General features: G+C 40.1%; 2 protein-coding genes across 2 annotated transcripts; one reads left to right on the top strand and one right to left on the bottom strand.

Annotated features, from left to right (window-relative positions):
• Positions 1 to 168: 168 nt before the first annotated feature.
• On the bottom strand, positions 169 to 3,220 carry LOC115805768 (tripartite motif-containing protein 16-like). Its single transcript, XM_030766447.1, has 6 exons — positions 2,639 to 3,220; positions 2,246 to 2,335; positions 1,787 to 2,020; positions 1,476 to 1,635; positions 1,215 to 1,274; positions 169 to 701 (listed from the first exon to the last, which is right to left on the bottom strand). The coding sequence occupies exons 1-6, from the start codon at positions 3,218 to 3,220 to the stop codon at positions 169 to 171; spliced, it is 1,659 nt and encodes a 552-aa protein (XP_030622307.1).
• Positions 3,221 to 9,500: 6,280 nt separating this feature from the next.
• Positions 9,501 to 13,924, top strand: LOC115809313 (tripartite motif-containing protein 16-like). The gene is made up of 6 exons (XM_030770916.1): positions 9,501 to 10,088; positions 11,049 to 11,144; positions 11,360 to 11,593; positions 11,750 to 11,909; positions 12,377 to 12,436; positions 13,395 to 13,924. Exons 1-6 carry the CDS (start codon positions 9,501 to 9,503, stop codon positions 13,922 to 13,924), a joined length of 1,668 nt encoding a protein of 555 aa, XP_030626776.1.
• The last annotated feature ends 2,296 nt before the right edge of the window (positions 13,925 to 16,220 follow it).

Raw genomic sequence — 16,220 nt, 5'->3', positions numbered from 1 at the left:
TGTCTATTCAACAGCAATATACCACGCCTAGAGTCCAGAGAAAAGCATCCAGTCACATCCCTCTGCCAAATGGTTTAAACGGCTTTAGAGACATAAACATTTGGAGGTAAGAACACTGAGGTCAGTTTGAGTCATGATGTATGTTCTCTTTACCTTGCATCTATATTATCATTCACAGTCATTCATATCTCTAGTAATCTGAACAAATCCACTAACGAAAAATCCAGCATAGAGGGGCTGAGTGAACGTGGTCTGGACTCTGTGGAGGAGGGTCATTGTGTCAGAGACGCTGTAGAAAGACAGAGTTCCTGCCTCCTGATCCAGATACACTCCTATTCTGGAACAGCTGGGAACTACTGGGATGTTAGTCTCATTATTACTGTGTCTGAAAGCATAACTGGAATCATAACAGACCAAACTCCAGGACTGATTATTGTGTCCAAACCCTGTCTCGTTACCTTTTCCCTTCCTGCCGATGTCTTTATACGAAACTGCTACATAAGCCCACTCACTCCACTCAACCTCCCAGTAACAGCGTCCAGACAAACTCTCTCTGCACAGAACCTGCACCCACCATTCAAATCTGTCTGCATGATCAGGATATGGTTGAGCTGTGCTGGTCCATGTCACCTTTCTGTTCCCCTCAGACAGACAGAGGTCTCTGTGTGCTGTTTTGGGATCTAGAGTGAGCTGACAGGAATCTGACGTGAAATAAAAAATAAAAACAAAAACAAAAACAAAGGACGTTTCAGACAAACCTTAAAAAGTTCTGATGTTACTCTTTCAGATAATTTCTCTCAAATCTAAAGATCATTAACTCATTGTAACTCATGAACACATCTACTGTGTATGTCACTGTTTGTGTGTGTTTAAATTACATTTATTATATATATATCTATATATATCCATATTATATATATATATATATACACACACACCACACACACACACTATAAAAATTATATAGTGGAATCTATTTTTGGTGAGACACCACTTTTTAAATGACTGGTAATAGATTGTTGTTAATCTTTCATTGTCCCGGCGATGTGTTTGACAGTATGAACTCAAGTGTACATTTCAGGTATTTTACTGTTTACATTCATTCAGCAGTAGAGTGTTCATCCAGAACATGTTATGTAACTACACATATATGCACACTCTCTCTCTGTGTGCGTCCATGCATGCGTGTGTGTGTGTGATATCAGTACACTCACATTGTAAGAATTCCTCTCTGGTCTTGGGCTCAACAGGTAAGAAAAGCTGGTTTTTAGTAACTATGGAGATGGGGAGAGATTACTAAAACTTGAGTTTCTGGAAATGATGAATACAGTTAAAAAATTTCCATGGAAATGTGATGTTTGATGATGATCGAATTCCCTCTCTCTCTCCCTCTCTCTCTCTGTCTCTCTCTCTCTCGTACGGATAGCTTACAAAGTGGACTGTCAATTTAAGTTTTTATAATAAAATCTTCTAACCTTTTTCTGTTATCTCGACAGTTTCTCCATCAAGGAATTCCTCTAGTCTGTAAATCATTTCAGAGACAGATTTCCTCATGTCCTCAAAGATGAAAACTGCGCTGACAGTCATGCTGGGTGACTCTTTATATCCAAAATACACAGAGATAGACTGGAAACTCTACAGAGAATAAACACATACATACATAACACAGACATGAACACACAAGCTTCTCTAGAGCTCTAATACACTTTACTGAGAAAAAGTCCAGAGAAGATCCATTGTGAGGGATACCTCACTCTGGAGATGATCAGAGAGTGAGTGATGTTACCTGGAGGAAATGGATGTGATCCTCTGTGTGTGAAAGCTGCTCCAGCTCAGTGTCTCTCTTTCTAAGCTCAGAAATCTCCTGCTCCAGTTTCTTTATGTGATCTTCAGCCATAAACAATTCAGTCTTCTCCTTCGCTCTGATCTGTTCTATCACCTCAGATCGTTTTCTCTCAATGGAGCGGATCATCTCAGTAAAGATCCTCTCACTGTCCTCCACTGCTGTCTGTGCAGAGATCTGTGAGGAGACACACAGAGAGGAGGGGAGTCCATTTGAAGCAGCACTCTCACTCAGCTCTTACTGGAAGCCCAGACAGCCTGTTCTCCACAGTGTAGCTCAGTGGGATTGGACAGTGGCCCAGCACTGGGCCCCTCACTGACTGACTGAAAGAGAGTTTTGACTGAGTACTAAAATGCTTCTTCCAGCTGCTAACTGTTATCTTGTCCTCTGCTGACTACTCACCCTGAGAGACTTCGCAGCCTGTTTCAGCTCCTGCAGCTCCTTCTCTCTCTCCTGGATTCTCTGCTGGTAATTTTTGGGGGTCTCTCCCAACTGTCTCTGTGCACAAACATCACATTTTTTTTTCAGCCAAACAACAGAAAAAGCCCACACCTCTCAATGCTTGAGTGCTCTACAACTTTTTCTCCATGAACTCTAGTTCCAAATGATTTACTCAGTTTAAGACATGAAAAATATTTTAACATTGAAATTGGGTATGGAAAGACAACATTATTGTTTTGTTTTGTAAGCGCTGACTGAGAGACAAAATGCTTTTCAGTAATTTTTACACATATAAAATACAAAAGTGCTTTCATCCAAATATAACCAGAACTAGAGTTTAGTTTCTTCTCTTACCTGTTTCTCAGTCCTTTCAGCTGCTGCTGAGACTGTATCATGGCCTTTGTGTTCATCCATTGTACACAAATAACAGATCATTTTTTGGTCAGTGCGACAGTAAATCTCCATTACTTTGTCATGTTGAGAGCAGATCCTGTCCTGTAGTTGAGCTTTGACCAGCTTGTGCTTCTTGTAGGCAGGAGATTCATAGTGAGTCTGGAGGTGAGTTTCACAAAATGAAGCCAGACACACCAGACAGGATTTGACAGCTTTGAGTTTTCTCCCAGTGCAGATGTCACACTCCACATCTCCAGGTCCAGCATAACAGATAGCGGGAGGAGCAACCTGGAGTCCTGTTTTCCTCTTTTTCTCAGCCAGTGCAGCCAGCATGACGTTTTTATTGAGAACAGGTCTTGGGGTGAAGGTCTGTCTGCACTGGGGGCAGCTGTAGACTCTTCTGCAATCATCCTGATCCCAGTAGCCCTTAATACAGCTCATACAGTAACTGTGTCCACAGGGAATAGTCACTGGATCCTTCAGGAGATCCAGACAGACTGGACAGCAAAGTGGATCCTCAGCTGATAGAGAAACTTCTGCCATGTCTCTACACAGACAGACACTGAGCCACTGACCTGGACATCAAGTTTCATTTCAGTGTAACTCTGTAGAGTATGCATGGAATCTCAATGATTCCACCAGTTTGACAGGAAGTGATATATAAAGGTGTTAGAAAATGCATGATAGTACTTCAGTAAGATAAAAAGAGAGACACATAGATGGATGGATACAGCAAGAGGATGATGGAGAGAGCAAGTCAGAGAGAGAGAGAGAGAGAGAAGGGCATACAATACACCTCCCACCCCCCTGCCCCCGCAGAGGTGGACAAAGTGCATAACTCCGTAACTTGAGTCAAAGTATAGATACTCCTGGTTAACTGTTAGTCCAATACAAGTAAAAGTTCTTTAGTTAAATTTTTACTCAAGTTAAAGTACTGGAGTACTTGCTTTTAAAAATACTCAAGTATTCAGAATCTAATGACTCTGAAACAACCTACTGAATGCACTGACTTGCTTGTAGAACTTGTAGAGTAAAAAGCTTGTGGAATATGCTACAAAGCCTATAGAAGCACAGTTGAATTTAATGCTTCATCTGTAAAAGACAGTGTATAGCTTCAGTTAAATAGGCCCTTGGTTAACTCAGATTGGCCTTAAAAGGATAAACACGTCATTATGTTGTAGGCTAGGTTAATTTTACTTCTACTACATAGCAATTATTACGTCATATTTCATAACTATGCTAATGTTTATGCTATGCTAGTATGCTAAGCCTACAGAAAATAAACTATGTTATGCTATGCTAAACTAAACTAAACTATGCTATGCTAATATGCTAAGCCTCCAGAGAATCTTTGCAGGAAAAAACAAAACAAAACAAGTACTTCAATAACATTATCAGTATAGGCTAATACTCCATCTCTCAGTGAAAACACTTCGCATTCTTTGTGCTGTAAAATGTTTATGCATGAGCAGTACAGATGTGGCACTGCTGGAACACTTCATACAGTGTGCGCATGCTTCGGACACTGCACATGCGTATTGCAGCCTGGACGTCTGGACTTTTGTACTTCTGGCGAAATCGGGCAGAGCCCAAAATGAACTGTGCATGTGTGTTGCAGACCGGACTTCCGGATTTCGTAATTCCGGGGAAAAATGTGGGAGCAAGGAAAATCAGGCAGCTACATCCGTTAACAGTTAACAGTAACTGTTGTGGTCTGCCTCCGTCACCAGATTCATCACACATTCACAAGCATATTAATTTTTCGAAAACTATGATTTTCAAGTCGCATCTCATATCCACTGCGGTGAGTATGATTGTGTGTGAGCAGTGAGCGTCACATCACAGCCACCTACAAAAAAAGGCAAACACAGCACGCAAATGCATACAGGAAGCAGCTAGCTTGAAAACCAGTTGATTTAAAAAATCTCAAACATGGACTTAAGATATGGCCATGGCTGCTCTGTTGAGGAACCTTTATCTTTATCATCTTTATCTGCTGTAGTAGCAGCGATCAGTAAAACCGCCAAGTTCAGTTGTTAAAAAAAAATGCAGCACGCACTTGACTGACAGCACTGGAGTAGTTTACTGTGATTGTTTTCTCTCCTGTGACGAACACAATATGGCCTATCGCATTTAAGAAGAGAAAATTCATCTGCTGACTTCAAAGCTACTCTTCAAAGTAATGAGTAATGAGAATCTTCATAGAAATGTAGTGGAGTGAAAAGTATATTTGACAATATTTGTCTTTCGAATGTTGTGGAGTAAAGGTCATAAGTTTCCATAAAAAAATTACACTACAAAGTACAGATACTCAAACAAATGTACTGAAGTAAATGTCCTTCGTTACTGTCCACCCCTGATATTCTGTCAGAGATGTGAAGTACTGCTGTTGACCTGATATCTGTTCTGTGTCTGTGGCAGATGCAAAAAAATGAAAACGGGCGTCGTAACTGAAAGCGAGAAGCTAAACAGCATCATTGTCATTCCAGTCTAAGCTCCATTACAGTGTTGGCACAGAGCCTAAGTATTCTATACATTGCTATGATTTTTGGGTGGGTGCATTTGTGTGTGTGTGTGAGAGAGAGAGAGTTGGGGGGGGGGGGTTGCATGTGTGTGTTGTGAGAACACTGTAAGAATTATAAGTATTGCATATTACAATGTCTTAATGATTATTTTCAGCAGGCTTCCTAAGCGAATGGATTAGAGTATTTTGTTTTCTAATTTGTTTTTGTTTGTGTTGTATTACATTATGTTATATTAGAGAGCTATGGAAGTGTTTTAGAGATGATAAAGTCAAGGAATGCCTGTGGAAATACGAATTTTTAATGATGATTAAGGAGAGGAAATCAATTTCTAGGGAGAGACATAAGAAATGCCGAAACTTGTGAACAACCTCACCATCAGATTTCTCCACCTTTACACCTTTCAGTACGTGTGTCTTATCAGAGCCTCATTGCTCTCTGGAATGAAGAAAATCTAGCATTTATCATGAAGAAATCTGGCAAACAAATCTAGGTCACAAACACACACACACACACACACACAGTCTTACGTTGATGGCTGCTGATACAGGGTAATTTGGGTAAATCAGGTTAATACTAAAATCATTCTGCAAAACCCCTGATATCTGATATGTTGACCTCTTCTCTGTTCAGGACCTCTTCTTTTCTCTGTTCATTTCAGTGACAGATTTACTTATATCTTCAGATCAGAAGACTGGATTGACAGAGACAGTCATGTTGGCTAACTCTACATATCCAGAATGAACAGAGAGAGCCTGGAAGTGAATAAGCAAGAGATGAATAAATACACAAAACACAGACATGATCACACAAACTTTCCCAGAGCTCTGATACACTTTACTGAGAACAGGTCTACGGCAAATCTATCGTGAGGGAAACCCCAGTCTGGAGATGATCAGAGAGTCAGTGATGTTACCTGGAGGAAATGGATGTGATCCTCTGTGTATGACAACAGCTCCAGCTCAGTGTCTCTCCTCAACAGCAGCTAGCTGTTGTCTTGCCCTCTGCTGACTACTCACCCTGAGGGACCTCACAGTCTGTTTCAGCTCCTGCAGCTCCTTCTCTCTCTCCTGGATTCTCTGCTGAGATTTTCTATGTCTCTGTGGAGAAACAAGACACTTTCTCCCATATTATTCTTATGATGATCTCTCATTGTCAGTAATTACTCTGGTTTAAAGATGATAGGCCTCTTGTTTCCAAGTAAACACCAGACTTCAGTAAGTTTTGGTAGGAACGATTTGAAGAAGTAGATCCCATTGGTGAGGAGAGAAATATAATTGTACCAGCAGGAAATTAAGAGAAAGTGTAATTTCACGAATTCACAACAACTCCCTTTTCAATATATTTACGCACCCTTCAAAATAAATGAAAACAAACCACTATTGCTTTTTTTCCCCTTGTGCTGACAGGTATTTTTGATTTTGCTTTCACTGTCTTGGTTCAAAACAAAAACAACAGCACCAAAAAAAGAAAGAAAAAAAATGTCAGCAATGCTGTTTTAATATTTGCGGTTTTCTTGTTATGTGAGAGTACAGCAGTACATCAGAGGACAGGATCTATAATCACACGACGACTGACTTTCGTTTCTGTAATGTGAGAGAACAGCAGTACATCAGAGAGCAGGATCTATAGTCACATGACTGACTTTCATTTCTCTGGATCTATCTCACAAAACATAGAGGTTGTTTGGCACATAACCCCAAAAAAATTCTTCCAGTGAAATCCGCCCCATATGGCTGCATGCATGCGTGCGCGAGTGTGTGTGTGTGTGTGTGTGTGTGTGTGTGTCAGTGTGTGTGTGTGTCTTATCAGAAAGCTGGTGCTATCTCAACTGGAAACTGTAATGAAGAAAATCTGACAATTATCTTGAAGAAATTTGGCACACAAACCTAAACCACAAACACACACACACACACACACAAACCACAAGCTCCACACGACTACAGGATAGGATCTGCTCTCAACATGACAAACCAAAGGTGATCTACTGTTCAGTCTGCTCAAACTGGAGTGAATCACAGAACAGAAACAGAACAGCACAGTGAAATAACCCAAACACTCAGTCTACCAGAGAGAGAGCCCCAAACACACACACACACACACACACACACACACACACTTTTATTCTGATGGCTGCCAATACAGAATTGTTTGGATATATAGTTAAGGGCATTCAGCTAAACTCTCTCTGATATCCTAACCACTTTTCTATTGTAAAGCTAAATTTCAATTCAACTCAATTCATCCTAAAACATTATTGTTTCCTATGAATTTTAATGGGTCTCCACATGTTTTTTTTTTTTTTTTTTCTAGATTTTGATATATATGTGTATTGAGCACTTTTCATAGAAATTGTCACATAATATACACACTACTCAATTCTCTTGACTGTAAGTCACCACCATACTACAGAAATGTGAACTGTTTGTCAGTGAATGGAAGGTATTAACAGTGAGGACCCTCAGATCTCAACCTTGGAAACGTTAGAGGTTTAGGACTTTAGGACTGTAAGTCTTGACCTCAGGAACCCATGGTGAGAAAATGGAGAGACAAAGTGAAAACCTTTGACCCCAAAAAAATCACTAACTAACAATATATCAACCCAACCCATCACATACGAAAACAAGCAAACAGACACACCTCAAAAAACGATGGTAATAAAAACTTGCAGTGTGAGTGTACTGATGTAAGACACACACTCACACACACACACACACACACACACACACACACACACACACTCACTCGGATACTTTAGTCTCATTTTAATGGAAATATGGTTGGAATGGTGATGGGTTTGTTTATGTTCTCACTTTCATTACAGGTTTTCTCGATTGCTTAAACACTAAATCTGGTTCCTTTGGCACAAAAACCCATACCCTCACGTCATTCCCAAAAACACACACACACATTTCCCATAACCGTAAACCCTATTCACCTGTTTCCACGTTTCAATATTCAAAACTGCAAAACCTTACACAAAAGTGGCCAAATTAATCAATCAATCATTCATTGCACTATATGTTCATTCAGCAAACGCATGCTCTCAATATAATTAACTCTCGTCTTCACAACTTAAACTCAAAGAGCACACCTCTCCACAGGTGTGAACACTAAGTCTTGTTGTCAACAGTCGTCAACGTGGTCATTGCTAACAATGCCGTAAGGTGGCGGGAAACTCAGAGGCGCATAATCGAAGACCAAGTGGTGTTTCAGGGTGTTGATAGCATCAGTATAGCCACTATCGATTGTATCCTTCAGCGTAACAGGCTACGGACAAAACAGTTGTACCGTGTGCCTTTTGACAGGAACTCCAACAGAGTGAAGGACCAACGTTTCCAGTAGGTACAGGTAAATACAGTTCAGCTTTTTGGGTATTCTGGTCTATTCAGTGACTCTCTACTCCACACGTAGTTGCCTCCTCATTGGCCAGGAACCTCCACAATAGCACGGCAACCAATGATATTCCGTCCCCCTCTGCACCTTGTTGTGAGTTTTAAACTCTGCCTCATCAGCAAAGATGTACTCATGGGGTTGAGGCATCGCATCAAGTTAGCTGGTGGTACAGATGAGAATGATGTTTTGAGAATGTGTTTGTGTGTAGTTTTGAGAAAACGGTGAATGGTTTTTTGAGAAAATGTGTCTTAGCAGTCGGGAAGAACTGTAACGACACCTCTTTTCTTTTTTCATCTGTACTCAGTAGGCAGTTTGTAGGGGGATGAGGGGAGATGCCATCCCCCTTGTTAGGAAAATGACCAAAATGCATCCCCCCTTGTTAACCTGCCATCCCCCTATATGCTCTACAGAGTCGTGTCAGTGACCATTGCGCCCTCCCCCCGTTGGCCATTGGGCCATCGCCCCTGTTAAAAAAAATGACAAATCACCTACTGTCTGTAACCACGTCTTACTTCAGGCTTCTTTCTGTCCTGATGCAGACATGGTGCAGTTCACAGAGAGAAGAGGAGGGGAACTGAGAAGAGATCGTATTCATATATGTTCATGTCTGACTCATAAGATTCATTCATCTCTGCCCATGTACAGACAAAGAGCAGATATCACGTCTACAGCAGTTCTTCACATCTTTACATCTCAGTCAACACTTTTACACCGCTGTATTCATCCATCTCTCTCTCTCTCTCTCTCTTTCTCTCCTTACCTTACTGACATATACATCCATAAATCACTTCCTGTCAAGCTGGTAGAATCAGTGAGATTCCAAACATTCTCTTCACTGTACAAAGTTATATTGAAATCAGACTTAATTTTTCAGTCAGTAGCTCAGTGTCTGTCTGTGTAGAGACATGGCAGATGTTTCTCTGTCAGCTGAGGATCCACTTTGCTGTATAATCTGTCTGGATCTCCTGAAGGATCCAGTGACTGTTCCCTGTGGACACAGTTACTGCATGAGCTGTATTGAGGGCTTCTGGGATCAGGACGATCAGAGAAGAGTCTACAGCTGCCCCCAGTGTAGACAGACCTTCACTCCAAGACCTGTTCTGAGGAAAAATGTAATGCTGGCTGAACTGGCCGAGAAAAAGGAGATGACACAACCCCAAGCTGCTCCTCCTGCTGTCTGGTATACTGGACCTGGAGATGTGGAGTGTGACATCTGCACTGGGAGAAAACTCAAAGCTGTCAAATCCTGTCTGATGTGTCTGGCTTCATTTTGTGAAACTCACCTCCAAACCCATTATGAATCTCCTGCTTACAAGAGACACAAGCTGGTCAAAGCTTCTGCACAGTTACAGGACAGGATCTGCTCTCAACATGACAAACTAGTGGAGATTTACTGTCGCACTGACCAAAAAATGATCTGCTATTTGTGTACAATGGATGAACACAAAGGCCATGATACAGTCTCAGCAGCAGCTGAAAGGACTGAGAAACAGGTAAGAGAAGAAACTAAAAAAGTTCTCGTTATAACAGAATATTATACGAGAGAATTAGATCACCTGTGGTTTGAATATTGCTGATATTCATCAGAGGTATTTGGAACTGATTTTTGCTTTTCACCTTTTCCTGAAATGGAACAGAGCATTTTAAATATATCTAGATGTATTGTTGATGTTTTTTTCCCTCACTTTACAGTTTGAATTTACTGTGTGATTCACAGATGAAATCCACATATAAAAGTGAGATGTTACAGTAACAGCTAATGTCAATTACCAAATGAAATAATAAACAATAATAATATAAAACAACATCAAGTACATTAACAATGTTTGGAACAAAAGTACTTCTTGCACACATTGTAGTCTCCACTGAATAAAGCATTTGGTTTTGGTTTTTAATGTATGGCTTGTTCATCTATTGAAATATAAATATAAGTGTTTTTACTGAGTAGGAGAACTCACAGTTTACTGAGATTCTTACTCATGTCTCACTATTGTCTCACCCCTGTCTCATTCATACATACCGCTGTGATAATTATTACTGATAACAATTATTACTACTGTGCTGTATCTGGACATGTTTTTAGCCACCTAAACTAAACAAGGCGTTTTGTTGTGTAGCAGGTTCACCAACATTCCTGTAAGTGATGCATTACATATGTACACGTTACATTCCGACAGTTAGGCTGAAAGGATTAAAACAAAATGAAACAAAACATGCTACATAAATATTCTAAAGAATTTAGACTATTGTGAGACTGTGGTAACTATGTGTCTGTGGATTAATTACAGATGCACTGGGAATATTTATGTGCCAAATAACCCTGATATTGTGTTTGAAAAGGTGAGGCAGAACCATCCAGAACCCTGCCACCTTTAGACCAGAGTAATTACTGATGATGAGAACACTATTAATATGATAACACTACTAGAGAGAAATTTGATGTTTTACAACAGAGACAATTGGGAGAGGCCAAGAGAAAATCCCAGCAGAGAATCCAGGAGAGAGAGAAGGAGCTGCAGGAGCTGGAACAGGCTGTGAAGTCTCTCAGGGTGAGTAGTCAGGACAACAGCCAGCTACTGGAAGAACCATTTCAGTACTCAGTCAGAACTTTCCTTCAGTCAGGCAGTGAGAAGCCCAGTGCTGGGCCACTGTCCAATCCCACTGAGCTATACTGTGGAGAACAGGCTGTCTGGGCTTCCAGTAAGAGCTGAGTGAGAGTGCTGCTTCAAATGGACTCCCCTCCTCTCTGTGTGTCTCCTCACAGATCTCTGCACAGACAGCAGTGGAGGACAGTGAGAGGATCTTTACTGAGATGATTGAGTCCATTGTGAGAAGACGATCTGAGGTGATAGATCAGATCAGAGCTCAGGAAAAGGTTGCACTGAATGTGGCTGAAGATCACATAAAGAAAGTGGAGCAGGAGATTTCTGATCTGAGAAAGAGAGACACTGAGCTGGAGCAGCTTTCACACACAGAGGATCACATCCATTTCCTCCAGGTAACATCACTAACTCTCTGATCATCTATAGAGTGGCGTGTCCCTCACAGTGGATCTGCTGTAGACTTATTCTCAGTAAGGTGTGTTAGAGCTCAAGGAAAATTAGTTTTTCCATGTCTGTGTTCTTCGTGTTTTTTTTTTTTTAACTTTCTGTAGAGTTTCCAGTCTCTCTATGTTCAGTTTGGACATAAAGAAGCACCCAGCCTGACTGTCAAACCAGTCTTCTCACTTGAAGACGTGAGGAAATCTGTCTCTGAAATGAAAAGCAGTCTGCAAGACTACCTCAATGAAGAGACAGTCAAGATTTCAGAAGAAGGTTTGAAAATAGTTCTATAATTAAATGTAATGAAATAACACTTTGTTAGACGTAGAAGTGGCATGGCTGAAGAGACACTCATAGACAGACAGACAGATAGAAATATAAATAGATAGACAGAGAGAGAGAGAGAGAGAGAGAGGGAGAGAGGGAGAGATTAAAAAGAGAGAGCCTTCATATGTGAAAAAATCCTCATGTAATATTGTAAAAAAATGTAAAAATCAAATTAGTTCCTCAATTGTCCTGCTCTTGTTCATTATCATCACCGTAAAACAAAAAGATGAACACAGACATTTACACACTGAATCCGTTATTTCGAAAACACTGAATAATCCAAAGTCACTCTAACATATTATAAAATAGCAACAAAACACTCTCTTCCATACATTCAGGAAACCTGATGAAAACTTTCATCAAAAAAGGTCTTAAGTACAATGCTTGCAATTACTTTCTTTCTAACTCCATAGTTAACAAAGAATGGCTTTTCTTGCCCACTGAGCCCGGATCCAGAGAGGAGTTTTTACAGTGTGAGTGTACTGGTATCACAACACACACACACACACACACACACACACACACACACACACACACACACACACACACACCCTCAACCTGGTTATATTTCTTTGCTACTCTGACTTGTTAATGTTCAATAATAGAGAATGACTAGAGGCAGTAGGAAAGTTTGTCTTATTTTTTTTCTTTTTTCATTCTGGAATCCCTGTCAACAAGATGTATTACATAAGTAAGGGATAATGTACATTATCCCGCTTATCACACAGCTACTTACTAAAGAAATCAATCGTTTGACACAAGATATTGATTTAAAAATGATTTTACTGCTTCCTCTAAAAAAAAACAAAAACAAATTCATTAGTTTCCAAAGAAACAGTCTGTTATTCACAGCAGCAGTCCGCTATTCAGGGATAACAGACTGTGGAATGCGGTAACTGACCAATCAGAATCGAGTATTCAAGAAAGCTGAGTAATAATGATGTGTGTTGACAGGATCTAAACATTGTTACTGCAACTGGGACAGGCTACAGATATCCTCAGGATATTACAACCCTGGGTATCTATGAGTCGTGAAATGTCGTGTGTTTGAGGAACCATGAGTTGTAGGATGAATGTAGGCACTTTCCTAAAACCCACATCAGTTTATCCTTTCAGACACATAACTGGGCTTTAGGATAATAAAAGATGGAATATGTTATCATTATGAAATTATTAACTAAAATAGTAGTAGTTATTTAAAAAGTGCCCTAACAGTGAAAATAGGGTATACAATAATAATAGTATTCTGTCAACACACACAAAAACACTAATATAGACAGTATATGAGAGGGTGTGAGTGTTAAATGAGTCACAATAATTTAACTATCTTAAACTTAAAAAAGAATTAAGAGAAAATGTCTGAAAGTGTAAAATCTGAACTTTTTAGATTTGACTGAAATTTCCTTTGCTTTGCTTGACCTCTTATACCAGATTCCTGTCAGCTCACACTGGATCCCAACACAGCACATAGACTCCTCCGTCTGTCTAAGAAGAACAGAAAGGCAACAGTGGGTCAGACGCAGGCATACCCTGATCATCCAGACAGATTTGATCGGTGGGAGCAGGTTCTGTGTAGAGAGAGTTTGTCTGGACGCTGTTACTGGGAGGTTGAGCGGACTGGGTGGATTTCTGTAGCCGTCTCGTATAAAGACATCAGCAGGAAGGGAAGAGGTAACGAGACAGGGTTTGGACTCAATAATCAGTCCTGGAGTTTGGACTGTTATAGTTCCTGTTATGCTTTAAGGCACAATAATACAGTGACTGAATGCCCAGTTGTAGCCAGCTTTTCTAGAATAGGAGTGTATCTGGACCACAGGGCAGGAACTCTGTGCTTCTATGGCATCTCTGACGCAATGACCCTCCTCCACAGAGTCCAGACCACATTCACTCAGCCCCTCTATGTTGGATTTTGGTTCAATATTAATTTTTCAGAAGCAGTTCAGATTTTATATTTAAAGTAGCTTTGATAAATCTGACTGTAGCATCAGTATCGGTGGATCATCAAACTCACAGTGGGAGAATAGTGATAAGCTGTGTTCTCAGTTAATGACCACAGACAAGTAGTGGACAAATGAACAACTAAACTGTCACTTAGTTTTTCTTCTCATTGTACATTGTCAGTGTATATATTATAAATGTCATGTGTCAGAGTGTATCAGTACATTGTCAGCGTATATATTATAAATGTTACGTGTCAGAGTGTATGAGTACATTGTCAGTCTGTCTTATAAATGTCATGTGTCAGAGTGTATGAGTACACTGTCAGTGTATATTATAAATGACAGGCGTCAGAATGTATAAGTACATTGTGAGTGTATATATTATAAATGTCATGTATCAGAGTGTATCAGTACATTGTGAAATTGTGGTTGAGGGACAGGACTCTACTCTTACTCTCCATTGTCTTCTGTTATAAACAGTAATCCAATGACTATCACCAGACTACACAGCACTGTGTTTATTTTATTTTACATGTATCATATGTTTTGGAAATGACAATGGTTATATTTGACATTTTTAATAAAGATTTTTTTGAATTTAAGTGTGCAATTGTGAGGTGAATGCTGAAAGTCAAATTCATCTCGTATCGAGGGAAACGAGCGGAGCTTGGTGCCCGAACAGAGACACCATGGTAAATTTGAATTAATGACTCATTCCGACCCAAATCAACAGGGGCAGTATTACAACACAAGTAAGTAAAGTATAGTAAGTAAGTAAACGACTAACTTAGCACACCGAACGATCATCTTACTGATACACGCGCTGGCAGCGCAATAAACGGTAACAACAACATCGAATTTAGAATGTCAAAATCACAAACTTATCGTTGGACGCACACTTTCACCCTATTAATAATAACGTAACTAAACTGACTGCATTGAACATAAACAACTCGCACTGCACACCACGCGGCATACTGCGCCGCTCCGCTACAGTCCCTCCGGGGTGTCGCACTCTTGTTAGCTGAAATAATGCGTGGACTGCCCTGCTCATTTAATCTTCAGAACGCCTTCTCTGAATTCGTCATTTCCACCAAAGTATCATCAACTGTTATTGGCATTTTAAAGAATTTGATTGCATTTCCATTGTGCTTCTCTCTGATGTAAGATGGGATCTCACTAGTATTTACGTATTAGTGCCATGAATCAGCTACTCCTCAATTAAATAAGCTACTGATCTACTGCTTACCTCTTACTATACTCAAAGATCTGTCTTTACATTCTGTCCATTGGCTACTAATTATGTCATCGCTATTTCTTAACCATCAACCAAACATTAATTAACAATTAATCATTTGTTATTTATGTCTCACTGTGCTCTGTGTGTATGTTTGAATGAGTTGCCTTCACGGTGTTACTGGGAGGTTGAGTGGGATTGAAGTACACAGCCACACCCAGCTGTATCTGTACCTATACATTTTCTTAGCACTTATATAACACTTATTAATCAAGGGCCCCTCCTCTTCCTCCTCCTCCTCAAATCTCAGTGAAATGAAACTAAACCCTGATTTCTCTGCTGTTCACTGTGTCTAAACTCTGATTTCTGATAAAAAAAAAAAACTGTAAAATGGCAGAATTGGCTTTATCAGCTTAGGTTGTACAATCTGTCTGGATCTCCTGAAGGATCCAGTGACTATTCCCTGTGGACACAGTTACTGTATGAGCTGTATTAAGGGCTGCTGGGATCAGGATGATCAGAGAGGAGTCTACAGCTGCCCCTATTGCAGAGAGAGCTTCTCTGCAAGACCTGTTCTGAAGAAAAATACTACATTAGCTGAACTGGCTGAGAGATTGAAGAGGAAAGCACTCCATGCTGCTCCTCCTGCTGTCTGTTATGCTGGACTTGGAGATGTGGAATTTTGCTGTTCTTGGGCTATAATCCAAGGCACAGAAAATCAAACAAGACATTCAGTATACTGTATTTCAGTATAATTCAGTATATTCAGTATAATGTATAGTTTCAGTAATATGCCTTTAGATAGGCTATTACGCATGTATCGGTAAAAGTCCCCAGTAAGATGGCACAATCTGACAAAAAAAAGTGCTTTATCTAAATGGTATTGTTGTTATTGATAAAACAAAAAGTGTCAAACCAGGGTTAGGGTCAGGATTAGGGACAGGTTAGTTTTCTTTAGTTAAAGGATAATGGGAGTCAATAGGACGTCCCCTCTAGGATATCAAGACAAACAAACGTGTGTGTGTGTGTGTGTGTGTGTGTGTGTGTGTGTGTGTGTGTGCTGATGTCTTGAATAACTCT

Source organism: Chanos chanos, chromosome 1 (genome assembly GCF_902362185.1).
Source record: "Chanos chanos chromosome 1, fChaCha1.1, whole genome shotgun sequence".
Classification (NCBI taxonomy): Eukaryota; Metazoa; Chordata; class Actinopteri; order Gonorynchiformes; family Chanidae; genus Chanos; species Chanos chanos.
Note: the sequence above shows the minus strand (reverse complement) of the source record. Positions and strands in the feature narration are given on the sequence as shown.